We start from the raw sequence: 22,711 nt of genomic DNA, 5'->3' as shown, positions 1-22,711 counted from the left end.
TAAAAATAAGTAAATAAAATCTTTTTAAAAAATGTATATCAAGGCAATGCACTGCAGGAAAGTCTAGGTGGAGTTGGCTTTTTCCTTCCAGGTAAAAGGAGCTTTCCTCTTACTGCATGGATTCTGGATGAATCCCTTTCCTCATTCTTTTTCAACTTTCATATTTTATTTTCTACCCTCCATCCTCTAAAATGTTATCTTACAAGCAGTGTCATCGCGAAAGTGACTCTCGACCTGACCCTATATAAGGCAAAGTTCTGAAAAGCACAAGATGACAGGGCTAGAGCTCCCTCTAGAGCCCATCCGGCAATCAATGGAAGGGCCCTCAGTAAAGTGACCTCGTTCTGGCACTGGTCCTGGGCAGATCCTGGCCCACTTCTGCATCCTAGTTCATCTTGCTCTAGAGCCCTTTCCAGGAGACCAAAGGGTCTGGAAGAGCAGAACTGTTCACTTTGAAGATGCATGTGAGAGACTGTCCAGCAGTGCTCACTAGCATTTCTTCACCTGCGCTTCTCATGATGCTTATATAAGCACTTTCTTCAGCATCAACTCTGGATATCCACCATAAAAGGGATATTGATAATATGTACAGCAAAGAATATTCATTTGTTCATTTGTTCAATCCAGTGGTTTAGGTCATAGTTGTAGTTGTAGTAATAACAAACTGATACTTTTATTTTATACGCTGATGTTTTTAAACCTGAAATGAAAATATTAATAACAAGCAATGTTGGGGTTTGTTTTCAAAGTTTCTTCCAAAAATCTGAAGTACAACATGTTAATGAAAAACAGCAATATAATTGTCATTTGAACATAAATTGGAGAAACTTAAATAATTACTTTTTTTGCTTAGAAAGAAAAATAAAGGTTCACAGATATAATATTGAGAAACAATTTTCAAAACATTACAGCTACATTTAAAACAGTCAGAAAAAAATGCTGCTTCAGATTTGTTCCTGTTGTTACATGATGTTATTACATATTGAGAATATTCCATTTTGCTTTTGATAACTGTGAATAAGAGATAATTTGGGCATTTCTCTATCACTTGGAGGAACTTAAGAATACCTAAGTGCTTAGGTCTTAACATAATCAAAAGATTGGCTCACAATGCCTTTAAAATATGGCCTTTTTTCAAGTCTGTTCAGTTGAAATTATTAAGAGTTTAAAATATCTATAAAATATACTTAAAATATAAAACTAAATTAAATTATCTCCAAAATACATTCTTGTTACTTTGAGTCATTACTCTAGACACAAATAAAATCAAAGAGCTAGACCTTGTTAACAAAAAATTAAACCCTTAACTGAATATGGTATTTGTTAGTGATGTACAATGCCTACTATAAGAATCACAATGACATTTATATTACATGGCACAGTTTCTAAAAGGATTTCACAGTAATTATCCTTCTTGATCCTCAGAACAAGGTAGGTATGGCATATACAAGTTGTGAAACAAAATTGTCCTTTAAATTGTGCATTGCGAGTTTAATCTAAATTCTGTCTACTAAATTTTCTGAATACTAACCATGCTTCCAGCCCTGCTCTTTTTAATCATAGCACCAGTAATAATAAGAGTAATCACAGCTAAAATGTATTGAGTGCTATGTGTTAGGTCCACTTTTAAGCATTTTGCAAGGATTGATTCAATAATCCTAAAAACACAGGGATAGGTATTTTAATTTAAGGTCATTATATAAAGGAAATCTAATTCTGGATACCTATCGGTTTGTCTAGAATCATACCCTATTTTCCTTCTGCTTTAATTTAACCCTATTTTTAATGATTTTCTTAATATTTGCTTTGTTGGTAAATGCTCAGCAACACTTGGTTAGAATGCCAACTAGTCAGTACTACAGTTGACACAGTTGATACAGAAGATATATTTTTACTGTCCATAACTTACAATCTCTTTGTATGTATCTGGAATATAATTATATAAAACTTAGAAAAATAACATTAAAAAAGTGAAAACTCAAGAGTAGTTAGATAACTGGACCAAAGCCATCCACACAGTAAGTGGCAAAGTCAGGATGCAAATCTTACAGCCACTTTCCAATGCTGATGCCTCCAGAAGCTGCCAAATCCATTAGTACTGAGACTGTGTCTGTGCCTTGGCAATCCTATCCACTAGCACCACTTTCACCACCACAATCAATAAGCAAATCTATTAGAATGTTTCTATATTTGATTCAGGGCAGGAACACATAACACAGAACCAGTAATGCTGACACATGCCCTTGTCCTGTAGGAATCACAGTTAAAGAGTGGTAGCAATGAGATCAGAGGTAAATCAAGGGGACAGCATGAGCAAAGAATGACCCAGGCTCTAGGTTTGGGAAATGAAAAGGATGAAGTGAGGAGTACTTTGTCACACCTAAACATGCTTGAAGAGGGAAATCTGGTAAACACGTAGACAATTAATTACTTTCCCTGTAAAAAGCAGTTCCTTTCCTTCATGTTGTTATAGAATTGTGATATAAAAGTGTATATAGAAGACTTATACTAAACAAATGGACATTAAGTTGGGAGGCAAAAGAAAGGGTAGAAATAGCACCACACTCAGAATCAGAGTATTAGTTTCAATTTTTCCAAGTTGTAATTTTGGCAAGACTCCAAGCTACTATGCTACGTACGGGGCATTGGGAGAGTCTGATTTTAGCTCAGATCACTTACTGGCTCTGTGACTGTGAACAATTTTTAAGCCTCAGTTCCTCATCTTCAAAAATGGGTATTAAAATATTAAACCTATAGGATTCTTCTGAAGGTTAAATATACTAAATGTTTTTGCAAATAGTAGTTGCTCAATAGTTAGTATTTACCATTACTATTTATAAATAAGTTTCAATATCCATCCAACTCCTAAAAGTGTATGAGTCTATATCCATTTGGCACTGGTTAAGCACACTTGTTTAAATGTTTGCTTAGCTAGATTGTTGCTCAGAGGTGGACCAAGACATTTTTATAGCATGAATGGACAATGAAATCACATCTGGAAAAATATTTTTTTATTTTCAATCAACCTGTAATCCAATTGGGGTATATTAGCAGTAAAAGTCATTAATGGAGGTAAGAAAAGATAAGCAAAAAAATGAGTCTCAAATTGCTTAGGTTGACTACATTTTACCGATCCCCTACCCTCTAATATAAAATTACCTATGAGTTGGTGCAAAACTTTCACAATTTTCCAGAAAATAGGAAATTATTTTTTCAAATTCATACTTTATCATCATTTCCCTGGAAGAGTGCCTTTCAAATGTTTTGACTTCAGCCCACAGTAAGTACTACATTGTACATTGAAATCTAGTCCAATATACACATATGGATGTATTATAGAAAATAAAGTTTTCATAAAACTGTTTGTATCTGCAGCTTTCATATTTTCTCTTCTGTTTTAATCCAAGTTTTGATGCTGATCATTACATATTAAATTGATATCCTGACCCATTGAAGTGTCATCAACCATATTTGTAAAACACTACACAGTGCAGCATTCTTTTCCCTATGAAGGTTTTAAAAGAATGCCAAGTAGTCATACTACAGTTTGTCCACTTAACTGGTTAAAATGTTAACCAGTTAACTAATATTTGGTGTTACACAGATCTACAATATTGCTGGTTATTAATCTTCTGAATCAATTCAATTAATCAAGCTCATAATATACATGTTCTTAAAATGCTCTGTAAATATATTTACCTTAGATGCTCACTATAAGTTCCCTTTCCCCATTGGCACTATAGAAATCAATTTAGCTTCACAATTTGTAACTGGATTTTTCTGTTTTAAAAATTTATTTTATTGTACTTTTTCCTTTTATCATTTATCCCCCTTACAACCTCTTCCACCTCCACCCCACCATCCACCACAGTCACCACACTGCTGACCATGTCCATGAGTCCTTTCACCTTTTTGCTTAACCCTCCACCCCCTAGCCACCCCACCCCCTTAGCTGTCACCATGCTCTCTATCTAGGAGTCTTCCTCTATTTGTGCTTGTTAGTTCAATTTGTTCATTAGATTCCACATATGAGTGGAATCATATGGTATTTGTCTTTCTCTGACTGACTTATTTCACTTAGCATAATGTTCTGCAAGTCCATCCATACTGTCACAAAGGATAAAATGTTCTTCTGTTTTTATGGCCAAGTAGTATTCCATTGTATTAATGTCCCATAGTTGTTTTATCCATTCATCTACTGATGGACACGTGGGCTGCTTCCATATCTTGGTGATTGGAAATAACGCTGCAATGAACATAGGGGTATTTATATTCTTTCAAACTAGTGTTTCAGATTTCTTCAGATAAATTCTCAGAATTGGATTCACTGGATCAAAAGGTGGATTCAGTTTTAATATTTTGAGGTATCTCCATACTGTTTTCCACATTGGTGCACTAGTCTGCATTCCCTCCAACAGTACAAAAGGGTTGCCCTTTCTCCACATCCTCATTAGCACTTGCTGTTTGTTGATTTATTGATAAAAGCCATTCTGATAGGTGTGAGGCAATATCTCAATGTGGTTTTAATTTGGATTTCTCTGATGATTAGTGACATTGAACATATTTTCATATGTTTATTCACCATCTGTAGGTCCTCTTTGGAGAAGTGTCTATTCAGGTTCTTTGTCTATTTTTTAACTGGTTTGTTTGGTTTTTTGGTGTTCAGTCTTGTAAATTCTTTATAGATTTTGTATATTAACCTTTATCAGACTTATTGATGAATATGTTCCCCCATTCTGTGGGTTGTCTTTTTATTTTGTTGATGATTTCCTTTGTGGTACAAAAACATTTTAGTCTGATATAGTCCCACTTGTTTATTTTTTCTTTTGTTTCCCCTGGGAAGATATACCTAATAAAAACTGCTACGAGCAATGTCCGAGATTTTGCTGCCTATGTTTTCTTCTAGGACTTTTATGGTTTTGAGTCTAACATTTAAGTCTTTGATCCATTTGAATTTATTCTTGTGTGTGGTATAAGAAGGTGGTTTGCACATATCTGTCCAATTTTCCTGACATCAGTTATTGAATAAACTGCTTTTACCCATTGTATGTGCTTGCTTCTTCTATCAAATATTAATGGACTATAAAAGTGTGGGTTTTTTCTGGGCTCCCTATTCCATTTCATTGATCTATGTGTCTGTTTTTATGCCAGTACTATGCTGTTTTGATTATTACAGACTTACATTATAGTTTGATATTAGGTAGTGTGATTCCTCCAACTCTGTTCTTTCTCAGGATTGCTGTTGCTATGTGGGGCTTTGTGTGGTTCCATACAAACTTTTGAAATATTTGTTCTCATTCTATGAAATACATTATTGGTATCTTGGGAGGAATTGTATTGAATCTATACATTGCTTTGGGTAGTATGGCCATTTTAATTATATTAATTCTTCCTATCCATGAATTTGGTATATGCTTTCACTTATTTGTGTCTTCTTCAGTTTCTTTCTTCAGTGTCTAATAATTTTCCAAGTACAGGTTTTTTTTACATCCTTGGTTAGATTTATTGCTAAGTACTTTATTCTTTTGGAAGAAATTGTGAGTGGGAGTTGTTGTAGATTCGTGAATTCTAAGAAATTGTGAATTGTGTTTTAGATTTCCAAAGGAAAAAAATAGCATGCTTTTTATTGAATTTTACAAGGATCTTTTCTGTCTTAGTTTGGTTTATTTTAATCCTTCTCTGTATTCTTATAGGCAATTTAAGAAGTTCAAACATCTTTCCCTCTGAATACCTTGATCTTAGAATCCATTGTAACTCTCTATATGGGGGAAGGGGTGGAATTATAATTTTTCTTTCTCGATAATTGGGATCTGCACACAGCTTTGCACTGTAATGCATATTCCAGCTCTCTGCTTGTCCTGTGTAAATATATTTTTAAGTCATTGATTATATCAAATTCAATAGGCTTTTGGTGTTATCAAATTCCATAGGCTTGAATTTCTGTTTTTTTATTCATACTTCATTTATGTTGGTGTCACTCTTCTAATCCCTGTCATTCTTCACAGCTGGATATGTTTGCCTGTTTTTCAAATACTGAGCCTTTACACAATGATGATATACAGTTCCCATTTTGACTTTGCAGCCTCACTCCTGATCTTCATTGAAACAAAAAAAGGGATGTTCACAGAGCACTCCCCTCATACACTATATCCACAAATAGTCTCCAGATACTTAAATAAATAGGCTTATGATGTATTCTGTACTAAAGTTAAAGTTGAATTCCCTTCAAACTCCTGTCTGCCACTGTTTTTAATAAGGCAAAGAATATGGAGAACACTCTTGATTGGTTAAGTTCTGCATGTCTGATTCTCAGCTAAGGCCTCTTTTCTGATGGACAATTATTTATCATTCATTTTACTACCTTTCACCATTCTTCCACTAGCTCTCTGATAAGCCATAATCTCAAATTTTCATGCAATTAGATTCACTTCATTCAGCTTATCATTTAGGATCTCTCCTCCTATGAAACATACATACAGTCCTTACCCTGCCACAGTGTAGACCTGCTTTCATTAGGTTGGAGGTGTCAGAATCCAGGTATGCAAGACACATTTGGCAATTCCAGGCCAGCAACTATATTTCAGAAAAGTTTGCTTTCTTCGTTCATATTGTCCAATAGATGTTCAATAAAGTTCATGTCTAGATTGTTGGAAAAAATATTTATCTTCCTCTTGCAAGCCACTCATTTTTTTCTGTTTTACTTGAGGAAAAGACATAAGAAATGTGCTCAAGATTATAGTTAGGACAGTTTAACTATGAATGGTACAATGGCCCTGTGTGCATGAGTGCCAGAGAATCATGGCTATAATTTGACACTTGTATGATATTAGTTAGAAGAACATTTAGGATTCTGGAAGTGGTTGTTTTTCTTTATTTTTTAAATGCCTCAATAACTTTTCTTTTCTTTATTTTTTTTAATGGAAACTTAACTCTTAATGAGCTCTTGCAATGTATCTGACTTTCCAAGTTTCCACTCAGTTGTGCTTTCATGCTGATAGATGCTCAGTGAGTTATTGAAGGAATTAATGGGTTTTTTAGAAAATGATAGGCCTCCCTTCCCACCAGCCTGGAGACTCAGCTTTCCTCAAAATCCTGGAAGTCACCTCCCACCTCCATTCAGAACCTGGGTCCCTAACCTGTTGGCATGGTGTCAGAGGTCCTTCCTTGGCAGCCCTGGCTCTGGCTTAGTGTCTGCCTTCCAGGTTCAGGCCCCAAGCAACTCACTGAGTGCTCTGCAAGGGGTGCCCCAGCTCACTGCAGGAAGTGGCATCATGGATTTCTGGATTCAGGCATCTCTCAGGTGAGAGTGGCCCATATTGTAGCTTAGCTTCAGCCTTGCCTTTGGGCTACAGAGTTTGGAAGACTTGTTGCACCCCCACAATCTCAGAGAGAGGTGCACATGGTTCTGGGAGATGCTTCCTCACCAGCTCCTGCCTGGCTCATAGGGACAGAGTAAGTACTCCCTCAGGGTACAGTGGGAGAGTGTCAACTAACCTGTGCCACACAGAGTTTTAAGTGCCCCAGTCATTCATCATGCTGTTTCTTTTCCTCTCCTCCTGTCTTCTCCCCTAGACTCAGCTCAAACATCACTTACTCCACTGGCTCTGCCCACATGGCAAGTGTCAGGTTGAGGACCAGTGGGGTCCAGGGACTTCCTTGTGTTACTCAAGGCTCTGTCCTGGGAAGCAACTCGGAGCCTAGCATCTGGAAGATACAGGGCATGTGTTTGTTGGCCATCCGCACGCAGCAAGTACATTGTATATCTTGTGTGGCTCTGTGGCCTTCAGCCAATTTTATGGACCTCTGGAGAGATGTAAGGTAGAGCCAGAGGCTGGTCAAAATGAGGACTGGTTCCCTTCCCATCTGCCTTTCCTCTGTGGCCCTAGATACTCTATCACTCTCTTGCCTTCCCTTGCATCATCCAAATCTGCCTGTGGTGAAATAACTGATGCTAATTTAGACTAAAGTGTCAATGACTGCTAAGACTTAAGGCACCCCCTTTTTCTTTATACCTTATAACAAGAGATTTTTTTCTTAATGAAAAACTTGACTGTGAAATGGTGGCCAGCTGGCAGGGAAGGCATGTCAGGGTCTGAGAATCCAGAGCTCAGAAATGGTATTTGCTCTACAGGTGATGCACCATCTGTGCCTCCAGCAGCGGGTGAAGCCCCAACTATTTCCACCACCCTCCCACCTCTACCCTGCAAAGGGGAGTTGTCTTCATTCTGAAGCTGGAGAACACAACATCATGCCACAACTGGGGCATTCACTGAGAAATAAACTGTGTCTCTGCTATTGTCCTTGATAAATAGAGGGAGGCAGCTGCCACAATTATCAGCTGCATCGGGAGTAAGGCTCATTTGAGTCAAGAGCTTGGAGAGAGCATCACCCTCATGAAGAGCTATTTATTTATATGTATTTTTAATTTAATTATATCTTACTGATTATGCTCTTACAGTTGTCCCAATTTTTCTCCCTTTGCCCGCCTCCACCCAGAACCACCTGTTCCCTCAGGCAATCCCCACATCATCATTCATGTCCATGGGTCATGTGAATAAGTTCTTGGCTTCTCCATTTCCTATTCTGTTCTTTACATCCTAATAGAGATTCTGTAACCACCAGTTTATGCTTCTTAATCCCCTCACCTTTTCACATATTCCTCCACACCCTCTACCTATCCAGCGACCATCAAAACTGCTCTCCATATCCATGATTCTGTCTCTGTTCTTGTTTGCTTTTTAGATTCAATTGCTGATAGGTATATATTTATTGTCACTTTATTGTTCATAGCTTTGATGTCCTTCTTCTTAAATAATTCCCTTTAACATTTCATATAATAATGATTTGGTGATGATGAACTCTTTTGTTTTTTTCTTGTCTGAGAAGTTCTTTATCTGCCCTTTGACTTTAAATGATAGCTTTGCTGGGTAGAACAATCTTGGCTGTAGGTCCCTGCTTTTCATGACTTTGAAATTTCTTGCCAATCCCTTCTAGCCTACAAAGTCTCTTTTAAGAAATTAGGTGACAGAATTGTGGGAACTCCCCTATAGGTAACTAACTTCTCTCTTGCTGCTTTTAAGATTCTCCCTTTATCTTTAACCTTTGGCATGTTAATTGTGTCTTAGAGTGGGCCTGTATGCATCTATCTTGTTAGGGACTCTGTGCTTCCTGGCCTTGCATGTCTAGTTCCTTCTCCAAATTAGGGAGGTTTCCTTTCATTATTTTTTCAAATACATTTCCAATTTCTTGCTGTTTCTCTTCTCCTTCTGTCACTCCTATGATGGCAATTTTGGTACATTTGAAGTTGTCCCAGAGGCTCCTTACATTACCATTGTTTTTTGGATCCTTTTTTTCTTTTTGTTCTGATTGGTTGTTTTTTTGCTTCCTTGTGTTCCAATACATTGATTTGATTGTTGGCTTCATTCACTCTATTCTTGATTCTCTGTAAGTTGTTCTTTATTTCAATTAGTGTATATTTCATTTCTGACTGGATCTTTTTTATGCTGTTTAGGTACTCTCTACATTACTTCAGCATCCTTATAATCAGTGTTTTGAACTCTGCATCTGATGGATGGCCTATTTCCATTTCCTTCAGTTCTTTTTATGGAATTTGATCTGTTCTTTCCTTTGGGCCATGTTTCTTTGTCTCCTCATTTTGGCAACCTACTTATTTTTGTTTCTATGTATTAGGTAGAGCTGCTATGACACCCTGTCTTGGTAGCATGGCCTAATATAGTAGGTGTCCTATAGAATCCAGTGGCACAGCCTTCCCCATTACCCAAGCTGGTACTTGACATGTGCCCTCCATGTGGGCTGAGTACACCCTTCTCTTATAGTTGAGACTTGATTGCTTCTGGCAGGTCAATGAGAGGGATTTACCCAGAATAGTTAGCTTCAGGGACAGGGTGGGACCACTAACCACCAACCTTTGCCCTCTGTGGAGAATCAGCTGTGCAGGGGCAGGGTGGTGGTGCTCCAAAATGGTCTGTAGTTGTCCATTGGGTGAGCAGGGTCTGGGATTTCCTGGGTGGTTCAGGACAATGTCAGCCACTACCTGTGTTCTGCTTGGGGTCACCCAGACTGAGCTACAAACCAACCTGTAGGTGGCTGCTACTTGTGCTGGGCTTGGAGGTTCCCGGTAAAGCCAAGCTATGACCCAAGGCTGGCTGCTGCTAGTTCCAGGCCTGGGGCAACTTAGCAAGAGGTACAGTGGCTGGGGACCCACTGAAGCTGGCTGTTGCTTGTTTGCAGGAACTAGGAAGTTGTGAAACATGAGCTAAAAGAAACCATTCATATGGAAAATTCATTATTATCAACTTGGGTGAACCAGAGCCTCAAGAATCACCAGGGTGGGGCAAACCATGTGAGCCAAGTTGATTGATGGAGGCTTAGATATGGCACCCACCTGCTAGGTCTGTGGCTCTGTTGGATAAGAAAGCTCAGAAAAGGAACAATGGACTGTGCCCATCTTTTTATCTGGGAGATAGCTGTCTCCCAGCTCTTATCTAGATGCCAGACACTTCAGTTCCTCCTCATAAGCTATTGGTGCCTTTCAAGCTGCTTCCCCAGTGCTGGGTCTCAGAAGGAGTGAGTCTGAGTAAGTCTGTGTGTGGGCCCATTAAAAGGATATGCCTGAGAATCCAGTAGTTTGTTACACCAAGTCAATGCCCACCAGTTTTTATTTCCAGAAGTTACATGGCATTTATGTTTCTGGCACTGGAATCCTGGGCTGGGGGGCCCAGTGTGGAGCTAGGACCCCTTGCTCCTGAGGGGAGATATCCTTCCTGCATTTTTATCCACCACATGTGAATGTGGGACCAGCATGTTCTATGTCTTTCCACCCCTCTGCTCCTCCTACCAATCTGGCTGGATGTGATAAGATTTTATTTATTGTATTTTTATAGAGGGGAAGGGGGAAGAAGAGAGAAACATCAATATGCTTCCTGAGCAGCCCCACTGGTGACCTGGCCCACAACCCAGGCATGTGCCCCAATTAGGAATTGAACCAGTGACCCCCTGGTTCACAGGCCAGCAGTCAATCTACTGAGCCATATCAGCCAGGGCTGGATGTGGTTTCTTTAGTTTCATACTTGTACTTCCATTCAACTTGATTTCTTATGGATCTGAGTGATGATTGTTCTATAGTTTAGTTATAATTTTAATATGGTTGTGCAAGGAGGTAAACCATGTTTACATACACCTGCATCTTGCCCAGAAGCCTTAAATTACTTTTCATAACAGATTTATGTTTAAGTCATCAAATAATTTACCCACTACTATTTGCTAAAGAAGCCAGGCTCTTATTTTTCATCATGATTATGTTCTTGTTACTGTAAAGAATGAAGGTTAGTTCCTTGGTCTTTCTTCATATCCAATAAAAATTCCAGTTGACTCATAATAGGGAAAAACCACAATAATTAAAGCTAATACTGACTCCCAAAGTTCAAATATGTTATGGGAATTACACTTTAATACTCTCCTAGTCTTGCTATTAAGCCCGCAAATTAGAATTTTTCTGAAATAGTCTTTGCTTCTCACCAATGTGTTTTGAAGTTCTTTCTACTCCTCCCCACATAGTTTATCTCTTCACATCACACCCAGTTGTGCACTAAATCACATGTTGCAAATATATCTATATGCTCTGCCATTTCTTTTTCTAAAATGCATCCAAATTGGAAATGAAGTAGTAAAACTGTCTTTTCACAGATGGCATGATTCTGTATATACAGCACCCCAAAGATTTCACCAAGAACTTACTACAATTGATAAGTGAATTCAGCAAAGCAGCAGGATACAAAATTAATATCCAGAAATCAGCTTCATTTTTACATGTCAATAAAGAACCAACAGAAAGAGAAATCAATAAAACAATCCCATTCACAGATGTTTCAAAAGAATAAAATACCTAGGAATAAATCTAACCAAGGATGTAAAAGACCTGTACTCAAAAAATTATAAAGCGGTGAAGAAAGAAATTGAAGAAGATACAAATAAGTGGAAGCACATACAGTGTTCATGGATAGGGAGAATTAACATCTTTAAAGTGTCCATACTACCCAAAGCAATCTATAGGTTCAACACAATTCCTATCAAGATTATAATTTCACAGAACCAGCACAAACATTTCAAAAATTTATATAGAATCACTAAAGGCCTCCCCTAGCAATAGCAATCCTGAGAAGGAAGAGTAAAGTCAGAGGAATCACGCTACCTAATATCAAACTCTACTAGAAGGCTGTAGTAATCAAAACAGTATGGCACAAGCATAAAAACAGGCACATAGATCAATACAACAGGATAGGGAGCTCAGAAATAATCCCACATCTTTATAATCAATTAATATTCAACAGAGGAAACAAGCACATACAATGTGCTAAACATTTTATTCAATAAACGGTGTTTAGAAAATTGGACAAATACATGCAGAAAAATGAATTAGACCACTTTCTTATACCACATACATGAATAAATTCAAAATGGACCAAAGACTTAAATGTTAGACCCAAAATCATAAAAATCCTAGAAGAAAACATAGGCAGCAAAATCTCAGACATTGCTTATAGCAGTTTTTATCAGAATCTCCCCAAGCAAGGGATTCAAAGTAAATAAATGGAACTACATCAAACTAAAATGTTTTTGCATAGCAAAGGAAGCCATCAACAAAATAAAAAAGACAACCCACAGAATGGAGGAACATAGTTGTCAATACATCTGATAAGGGGTTAATATCCAAAAATGCATAAAGAACTTATAAAACTCAACATCAAAAAAACAACCCAATTAAAAAATGGCCAAAGGACCTGAATAGACACTTCTCCAAAGAGGACATACAAATGGGAAATAGACATATGAAAAGATACTTAACATCACTAATTATCAGAGAGATGCAAATTTAAACCACAATGAGACACCATCTCACACGTGTTAAAATGGCTATCATCAATAAATCAACAAATAACTAGTGCTGGTGAGGATGTGGAGAAAGGGGAACCTTTGTGCACTCTTGGTGAGCATGCAGATGGGTGCAGCCACTGTAGAAAGCAGTATGAAACCTCAAAAAATTAAAAATGGATCTGGGTTTTGACCCAGAGATCCCACTTCTGGAAATATATCTGAAAGAACCCAAAATACTAATTTGAAAGAACATCTTATGTTCATTGCAACATTATTTACAATTGCCAAGATATGAAAGCAACACAAGTGCCCATCAGTAGATGAATGAATAAAACAGCTGTAGGACATTTACACAATGAAACACTACCTGGCCATAAAAAAGAAGAAACTTTTACCCTTTGCAACAGTATGGATGGACCTGGAGAACATTATGCTAAATGAAATAAGCCAGCCAGAGAAAGACAAACACCATATGATTATACTCATATGTGGAATCTCATGAATAAACTAAATTAACAAGGAACATGGGGACAGGATCATAGATTGAGGGCAGGATGACAGCTATTCGACTGTGAGGGTTAGAGGGTGGAAGTATTAAGCAAAAAGGATAAAGGACTCATGGACATGGACAAGAGAGTGGTGATTGCTGGTTGGAGGGGGATATAAGGGGACTAAAATGTAATGTAAAATAGTACAATAAAGATTAAATTAAACAATAAATAAAGAATAAATTAAATTTTTTAAAAGAAAATGAAAATGAAAACCATCCTCACTGGACTACACATTCTTTGCTCTGAATCTAGGGGAATGTTTAAAATGCTCTGGCAGTGGAGAATCCCCTCCATGGTCCTTTCATAACTGAACTTAGGGTGGATTGGAAACTCTCTGAAGCAAGATCTTGCCTCTTCATACTGCTCAGCACCAGCCATTGGTAAGAACCGGTGTTGGTCCTGAATGCCAAGTCTGCACTTGAGCAAATCCCAATCTTGTCCCCTTTATGGAGCACCTGCATCATAGCTTTGCACACAGCAGGGACACCCATCTGATCAGGCCTGGCAGGCTCCTTGGCAGGACAAAGAAAAGCACATCTGTACAATGCCCAGAAAGAAAAAATGAGAAATTTGTAAAACACATCCTCCTCTGTCTGGATTGCTCCTGAAGGCATATAAGGAAAACCAACCTGGAACAAGGTGCCTGCTCTTATTTTAAAAAAAAAAAAGCCTGATCTTTTGGTTCTTACATAAAAGTTCAATTTTGAATAATGTGATTTTTTTCATGTGAAACTAAATGATAAGGGAAAATTTGCATCATTAAAAGCCTCCACTTGAGAATAAGCTCATCATGAATTAGGCTTTCAAGTCACAGCCATTGCCACCAAAGCATTTTAGAAATATTCATTTAGTGTGTTTACTGCTGATGCCACAAGCCACTGAGAACGATGAGCACCATGGCTTTCAATTATATGGCATTCACTTTTTACCATGGAGTGTGGGAAATTTTTATTTCATTCCTTTCATTCTTTGTCCCATTAATTGTTCAGTTTTAAAAAATTCATTAACTCAACATACCTACTATGTGCCAGCCATACACATACTACTGTGTGCCAGGATACAGCAATAATAATAATACAAGAACAGTAACTAAACCTAAATCTCAAGTTCAAATAGTCCTTGCTTACTATATGCTGAGCAGTGTTCTCAGTATATACTTTACCTTGTTTAATTCTTTCTTTTATTGTTATTCTATTACAGTTGTCCCAATTTTTCCCCCTTTACCCTCCTCCACCCATCCCCACCCTCACTCCCACAGTCAATTCCCACACTGTTGTCCACATCCGTGGGTCATTCATATATGTTCTTTGACTACTCCCTTCCTCTTCTTTCCACCATTATCTCCCTCCACCCTTCCCTCTGGTCACTGTCAGTCTGTTCCATGTTTCCATGCCTGTCTTGTACCAATCTCCTGAGGTAAGGACAACAATTAGCAACTGAAGTAGAAGATATTAATTTTTCAGGTCACTGAGTCTGTAAATGTCAGAATCAACATCCTAACTTAACATCTTTTTACTCCATTGTCCATGATCTTGACTGTTTCTATATGAAGAAAATCAAACATGGCTTTATGGAACTTTCAATGTACTGGAGAAGACAGACATTAAACAAACAGACAAACACACAAGCATATCTTATGTCAAACACTGATAGGATATATTAAAATATGCAAAATGCTATGAAGTAGAATTATTTAACATTATAAAGACTAGTTTTGCAAGCTAAAAAAATGGAATGATTATTATCTCTGGTAATTATCTCACCTAAATGACAGTTATAAAGTTTAAGACAACAAACTGGCTAAAATGAGCTGAGAAAACTAAGGCTGGGAGGCCAGGGAACATGACTAGCAATTCAGCCTTTAACCCCTGCCATAGAGCCTTGCCATTTTTGGTGGCACTTCTTGTTGGTACACTCGGAATGACAAAATATAAGGGATCTGGCAAATGTAACCCCTTCTCCTAACCTTACCCCTTCTGAATAAGGAAATTCAACCTGGTTCAGGTGCCCCTTCTTCACACATGAAAGTGAGTAATCCTTAGCCTTCAACCAAGAAGTACATGGTGAATGGCTTAAAAGACAAACAAACAAACAAACAACCAAACAAAAACCCCTTAATTTCTGCTTTAATGCTTTAGTTTAGTTTAAAAAAAAAAGATTTCTTTGGCTTATAATGGCTAACACTTGGGCTTCTAGAAATGGCTTATAGTCAGTAAAACAAACAAAACATCCTTATGTGACTTGGAAACAGACCAAAAACACTGTTTAAAGACCAAACCAGGGAAACAGAAAATCAAGTTCCCAGAGTGACAAAATTTCTTTTCATCCTGAGTTTTTTTTTTTTTAAATCTGGGTTTTATCACCCTATACAATGAATTAGAGATCTACCTTTTTGCTCTTAGTGTTAGGGAAATCATACAGAAAGAAGAAAAGTCTCTCTTCTCAAAAAGTTGTCTCTGTAGATTTGAAAACCTTGCATCTTTGATTTTTGTTATTTATTTTATGTATTATTTTTATGTCCTCAGTCTTTATATCAGGCATGACCCATAAGTATAGGATTATATCCAACAACAGTGTGACTATTAGCTCCTAATTCTATAGTTTCACTCCACTGAGGTCAATTATGATTTAGAGGGGAGAGTGCAAGGAAAGGGCAGGCGTGCATAATAGTGCTGTTAATTACATGTACTTTATACATCTAGATAGAAGAGCAACATCATTTCCAGGTCCAATAAACTACATATTTTTTCCCAATTTATTGTTCAGAATCATAAAAAGAATAATCCTTGATGTGGTATTGCCACAAAAATTCTCCTGCCTTATCACCTTATTGTATCATTTCATATGGGGTTTTATATTCTACCTGGCTTTAATTGATGATGTTACTATATTAAAATGCCTAGATAACTAAATACACAAGTTAATCATTTGACTTTCAATGAGGGTTAAATAGTTTCTAATAAACAAATGGTACATTAAGTCTCATCTGTCATAGTTAGCACATTACACTTGAGATTGGCCTTGGTGCAGTTAAAAGAATGAAAAATCTTCTTAACATTAAAAAGAAATAGTCTAAATGTTAGAAACTAAACTTTGAAAGTAACTTACAATACAATATGTTAAATATCTTGTTGTGTCATGATACTTAAAAACAAAACCCCCCAAACCATGTTAAATGTAAACATTCTTCAGACCTATCTTCTATATCTCATTCCTTAAAAAATCTGTGAATATAATTGACTCTGATTCTCAATTGCTCCATCGTCATTACCCATTTTAATTCATATACTTCATTAATAAAGTTATGTCTTTCTGTGGTTTATCTAGAAATAAAATACCAAATAAATTGCAAATAAAGGCTTTAAAAAGTATGTCTAGAACTTAAGGATCTGTACCACTCCAAAAATGAAGTAAATGCCCCTGTATCTTTTTTCATACAAAGGTTATCATCACATTTTACACTGACATATAGGAAACATTGTAGTATATTTATGCAAAATTTGTGCATATTTTACTACCCCAGAATAAGTTATTTTTGTGTACTCTATTCCAGGATGAGGAAGGAAAATATATTTTAATAGTTTCAGACAGTGTTATCTTCAAAGCTGGTAATTCTTTTATAAAGATAGTTTTCTTTCCTTTTAAAAGAAAAAAAAACTTTGGTTTAGAGTACAAAAATCTCATTAAAATAAAATATTTATAACTATGTTTAGAAATAGTTAGACCCTGCAAATTACTGTCAGACCTTTGAGAAACAATTGAATTTGAATCAACAGTCTAAATAGGTCATTAAACTTAGAAAAATTAAAATGAGCTGTGCAGGGTCAACTCTTTTTCTAAAGCATCTGCATCCTCAATATCCTATTGTCTTCAAAGTCAAACAATTAAGTGTCAAGAACAAACATAATACATTAATTTATTCCAAATTTTATAGTTAGCCTGCAGTTGAAATGACCATAAGTGTTTACATTATATATAAAAAGTGTGTGTGTGTGTGTGTGTGCAGGAGAGTGCCTCAAAAAATTGGGAGTGGAAGGACAGAAGGAAAAGCAAAGAACTCTTACATTTCAGTAGATAATTATATGTGCAATGAGGGGTCCTCTACTGGTGCTCTTTTCTTGCCTTTCATATGGGGCATGTTCACAGTTCATGGCAAATCAAAATCAGCTCAGACACACTCAATACAAAGCAAATACTTCAATTCTTGTTGAGTCTCCCACCAGCTTCTCATATCAAACTATCTCATATCAAAGGTTCAGTATATGATCATGAACCTTATCTCTCCCACCCAGAGCCTTTAAGGTCTTACTCATCCTAGAACTCTCTGGTAAACTTGGGGATCAAATCCCTACCCTGGAAAACCTTCCAGAGCATAGGCATAACTACAAAATCTTGAAGATAATATCTTTAAAATATGAAAACAATCAAATAAAACAAAACACAAATGAGAAAAATTGACTGCCTGAGACATCTGTTCCTCCACACCAGAGCATCCATAAAATCCAAAAGACTCTGATAATGCTGGAAAAAAGGGGGTGTCAAGTGCTGGAGAATGGAGTCGGTAATAGCAGGCAGGGCACCCAAGGTGTCTGGCAGAGAGGGAATCAGCTTCAGGGCAGGTGGAGCAAGCAGTCAGTTTGGGTTTGTGACTCCCCAAAGCCACCAGGAAATGCACCCCATCCTTTCTGGGTTAAGAGTAACTCTGATGCTTAGAAAAAAATACTTTCATATTCTCCAGTCAGCAAAAATCTATCACCAACAGGCAAAGATCAAGCAGAGATACTAATGAAACAGGTTTTGCTCTCAGCCCATCTCCCTAAAGCCACTTCCCCCAAATGAGACCTTGATTCCCTCAAGACCTCTCTCTGTTTAAAGATGGAATGGAAGCACCTCTGCTCTGTCAAGGAAGCAAACTGAAGACCTGACATCGGGAAATTGTTAAGGAACATTCTAAGCTGCATTTTTCTTAAAAGGGTCAAACCCCAAACAATTAGGATGTATTCATTTCCAGATGCATGATAAAATTTTTATAACTGCCTGGTACAGAGGGAAACAATTCTTCTCCAGCCACTACCACCTCCTACAAGGACCAATGACAGAAACCGTCCCAGACAGGGACCGAGCAGGCTGACTCTCCTTCCACTACAACCTCTCCAAATCCGCTTTTCGCCTCTCTGTGTCAGTCCCTCCTTAGTCCTTCAGCACGCGCCCTGAAGCGGCAGCTTCTCCCTGTCTTTAGTTCTGAGTGGACTCGGCGCAGCAACTGCCTGCCTCCAGCGGGTCTCTCTGAGTGGCGTCCCCGAGCTTGGGAGGTTCTCAAAGCCCTGGGACAAGAGGCTCGTGACGGGTCTGGGAAGTCCGGGTTTCCGGCTTCCCAGGGCTCCCGTCACCCACACCTCTAAGCTCAAGTGTGTTAAGTTGCTCGGCATCCCAAGGCGCGCTCAGCCCGGGTCCCTCCCACTCCCGCCCCTTCAGCTCGGACGCCCAGGGGACCCTAGCCTCCGCGGAGGTGAGCGCGCACTCACCGGAGGTGAGCTGCATCCAGGCACAGATCTTGTACACGGTCGCCGTGTTGCAGAAAAAGAAGAGGGTAAAGCAAATGATGCAGGCGATGATGAGCATCATGGAGAGGCCGATGAAGAAGGAGGCGGCTTTGAAGGCGCCCGAGGGCAGCGTGGAGAAGTCCGTGAAGCTGCCCCTGCAGGTCAGCTCCCGGGAGAAGCCGTTGCCGATGCAGTAGTGGAAGAGCCCGAAATAGCCGGCTTGCGGGGTGTCCACGCCGTCGCCAATCCAGTAGGGCTGGATGAAGCACACCACGTTGACGATGGCAAAGCAAACGGTGAAGATGGCCCACAGCACGCCGATGGCCCTCGAGTTCCGCACATAGTTGGTGTGGTACAGCTTCGCAGCCTCCTGGGCTGGCAGCATCGCGGCGGCGGCTCCGGGCATTCTCCCCCTCCTTTTCCTTCTCCTCCTCCTCCTCCTGGTCCTCCGCCTCCCCCGCCTCTCCTCGCTCAGGAGACACACTCACGGAGCCTCGCGCTGCAACTCCCCTGCCTCCACCTCAGTCCAGCAGCGCCGGTTTCAGAGTCTGCATCCTCGCTCCGGAAGGAGGGCGGGGAAGCTCAGAGCACCCCTCTGGCTCTCCCGCACAGCCTCAGGGCCCCCTCCGTCCCTCCCTCCTGGCCGGGGCTCCAGCCCTTCTCACCACCCCACCCCTCTTCCCGCCACTGCAGCTGCTGCAGCTGAAGGCGACAAATCCCGCGCGGGGCAGTGTGGCGCTGGAGCTCCGGCACCCCTCCACCCCGCTTCACGCCTTCTGCCCCTCCCCCTTCGGTTGGCACCCAAGGCTGCCCCAGGGTGTGGAGGGCCTCCGGGACCCTAGGACGCCCCGCAAGTGGCGGGCAGGCCTGAACTGGTGAAGGGGAAATCTAAGGAGGGCACGCGAACACCCACAGGGATCCTGGAGGTGATCCCGGGGATCCCGGTTTGTGTTAGGGGGCAGGAGCGCAAGGCGGAATCTGGGAGCAGTTCAGCTCCGCACAGCAACGTGCTTCGACCTCTGCATCTTTGCAGAGGCACGTGGGTCAGAGTGGCAGGTGCTGGCCAGAGATGCCAGGTAGAGCAGAAGTACTGCCCCCAAGACACTTTCTTGTTACAACCACAGAACTTCCCCTGGCTAACTCCTCGGTTACCTCAGGTCGACAAGGTGGGGATGGGAGAAGTTGGGCAGGAGCTGGCAGACAATAATGTAAAAGACAAAACTCAAGGGTGGCCTCATATCTGCTCAACTGAACTGGTTGCATCTTTGCGGTTTTCCTTTCTCTGCAGCCAGATGAACTATAACAGATTCCCTATACATTCCTTTCAGTCAAGTCACTTTCCTCACAAATACTGCCCAAAACAGGACTTCTGGGACATGTAAAGTGACTGGGTCAGTAAAATAGTTAGAAAACATTGGGTAGTTTGGCCAGTGTTACATTTCTTACACAAACATTCACTGTGCTGGGTGCTAAGGATACAATAAGCAAGATAGGTGATATCTTGCTTTCCAGCAAGATGATGATTGACTTTCCAGGTATTTCTCCCTGACTCACAACCCAAAGCTCCAGGAACCAGAGTGGTTTTCAGAATAATTTCCCCTGAATTATCCATACATAATACTTTACACTTGCATGTGGCATTGTTGTTTTATACCTGTACTTTGTGCTGTTTCCTTACCTTAATGTTTTCTCTTTCCAGTCTTTCTATTGCTCTGTTAATAGTCCCTGCCTGAAAATTCTATTTCTTTATTTCCATTAGCTACTTTCTTAGTTCTCTCTAATTCTGCTAAAAATAAATAAATAAATAAATAAATAAATAAGAGACACCAGAGACAAAAACAGGTAATTCCCACTCAAAACAATGGAACCAAAATGCTTCATAGTAATGGCAGATTTTTGGTAACAAACTCATTTTGAACCATATGACCACTGAATTCTCTGAGCAGAAAGGAGAGAATTCTGTTAGAATTTGACCCCTAAGTCCATACATAAGTTATAGTTTATTATAATGCATAAAATATATGTAAACTCCTTAACAACATCTTGCCATGATGCCCAATCTGCCCACACTCTTACTAGAGCAGTGAGAGACATGAGATACCAGGTGAAATATGAAATTATCAGGAATGAATAAGAAAACTTAGAATGGTTTTGTTTGGGGGTTGGGGGGGTGTATTCAGCTACATAAATGTCTATTATATGGACGAGGGGTCATACTCTAAGTGATAAGACCATCCAAGCCCCTCATCTGATAACCTGAAGATTTGAGATTGTATGGAGAGAGTAGAAAGAGGAATATTGGGCAGACACAATTATGAAGGTGCTAAAACTTAGAAAGAATTTAAAGGGTGAGTGTTGGAATCTTGCATTCAGCTTTTCCCATAGGTATGAAATGTAGGTATTATAGTTCAAGGTCCACTAGGCAGGACTTTATAAAGAATTAAACAGTGGCATAAGGTATGTAAGTTCAGGCAACTAAAAATTTCTTGCAAGTTGGTTGTAGAGACTCAGAAGGTCTTTAAAAAATGAAGGCATTTGGGGGAGGTGGGGAGGATGACCTAAATATGAGCTGTCCCAATATAGCTCTCACAAGTCTTTAAAAATATAATTCGTGATGATGCATTATTAGTGCATTGGTGGAAGTGAAAGGTCAGAACTTCTTTAGGTTTCATTTGACTTAACTCCTCTGAAGTTGCTGGTAAATCAGAAAATCAGAAGAGTTTTAACATAGAAGGAGGAAGAGAAAAGGTGAGGATCTATGGGGCCATCTGGCAGGCCGTGTGTCCCAGGCACAGAGATAGCTTTACAGCACAAATGACAGTAATTTCTAGGGGATCTCAAATCTCCAAATCGACTTATATGAAGTGATATTTCTTTAAAATCAATGCTTTAAAGAGATCTTACTGTTCCCATGGGGTGGCCAAGATGGAAGTGTGCTATAGAGGGGAAAGGCTGAGAATCAAAAAGCCTACTTTAGACCTCAGTGCTTTAATTGCCTTTATAGGACAAAGAAAAGACTGGCAGTGACTCAGATTCAAGTGTTGTGATTCAAAGAGCTTTTCTATTTGAGTCATGCCCAAGGAAACCCTTATTTTTAATCTAGGATTGAAATTGCCTCTGGGTTTGTGCTCAGAATCACTATGCCAAGGGGCATACTCAAAGTATCCCCTTTTCAAGAGCAACTGTCTAAAGTGATCCCATGGATTTCCCCTTGAGGTGAGGAATCAGTCAGGGATAAACTGAACCCTGACAATGGCCCTTCTTCCTACCTTTATCTTGCCCTGAACCACAACAGATTTCCAGAATGAAGCAGGGTTCCCCAAAACTTGGAATTAGGGATGAGCTAGAACACCTGTAAACTTTTCAGTTGTCATCAACGAAGGCAGATGTCCTACATCTTTCCAAATCTCGCCGCTGCCCATTTCTAACTTTGTCCTCGGCAACCAGAAACCCCAGAGGTAAAACTGTCCCTACCCTTAATCTAAAGCTTAGTCTGGTGCCAGGAGTTCAGACAGCTAAGCATGTGGACAACTAATTACATTAATCAAATAGGATGTGACCAGGAAAGCATATTTGGGGAGGAGAAAATAATAAAACTAGCCTGATTCACGCTAAAAAGTTACTATTGATAGAAAACTATTTTGAAACAATAACATGATTCATATGTGCTAAATAACTGGTAGAAGTTTCTTTCATTGACAGCATCGAATTACAATGAATACT

The 22,711-nt window shown here is 39.3% G+C and overlaps 1 protein-coding gene across 2 annotated transcripts in view; it reads right to left on the bottom strand.

Annotated features, from left to right (window-relative positions):
* The window catches only part of LHFPL3 (LHFPL tetraspan subfamily member 3), a 606,934-nt gene extending 587,185 nt beyond the window's left edge, over nucleotides 1-19,749 (bottom strand). The window contains exon 1 of one of the 2 annotated variants that reach the window (XM_028525374.2): nucleotides 18,971-19,749. In XM_028525374.2, coding sequence (XP_028381175.1) covers nucleotides 18,971-19,394 — 424 coding nt within the window. In that variant the 5' untranslated portion in view covers nucleotides 19,395-19,749. The remainder of the gene's footprint in view (nucleotides 1-18,970) is intronic. The other variant, XM_028525373.2, reaches the window with a different exon arrangement.
* Between the last annotated feature and the right edge of the window lie 2,962 nt (nucleotides 19,750-22,711).

Source organism: Phyllostomus discolor, chromosome 10 (genome assembly GCF_004126475.2).
Source record: "Phyllostomus discolor isolate MPI-MPIP mPhyDis1 chromosome 10, mPhyDis1.pri.v3, whole genome shotgun sequence".
NCBI classification, from domain to species: domain Eukaryota; kingdom Metazoa; phylum Chordata; class Mammalia; order Chiroptera; family Phyllostomidae; genus Phyllostomus; species Phyllostomus discolor.
Note: the sequence above shows the minus strand (reverse complement) of the source record. Positions and strands in the feature narration are given on the sequence as shown.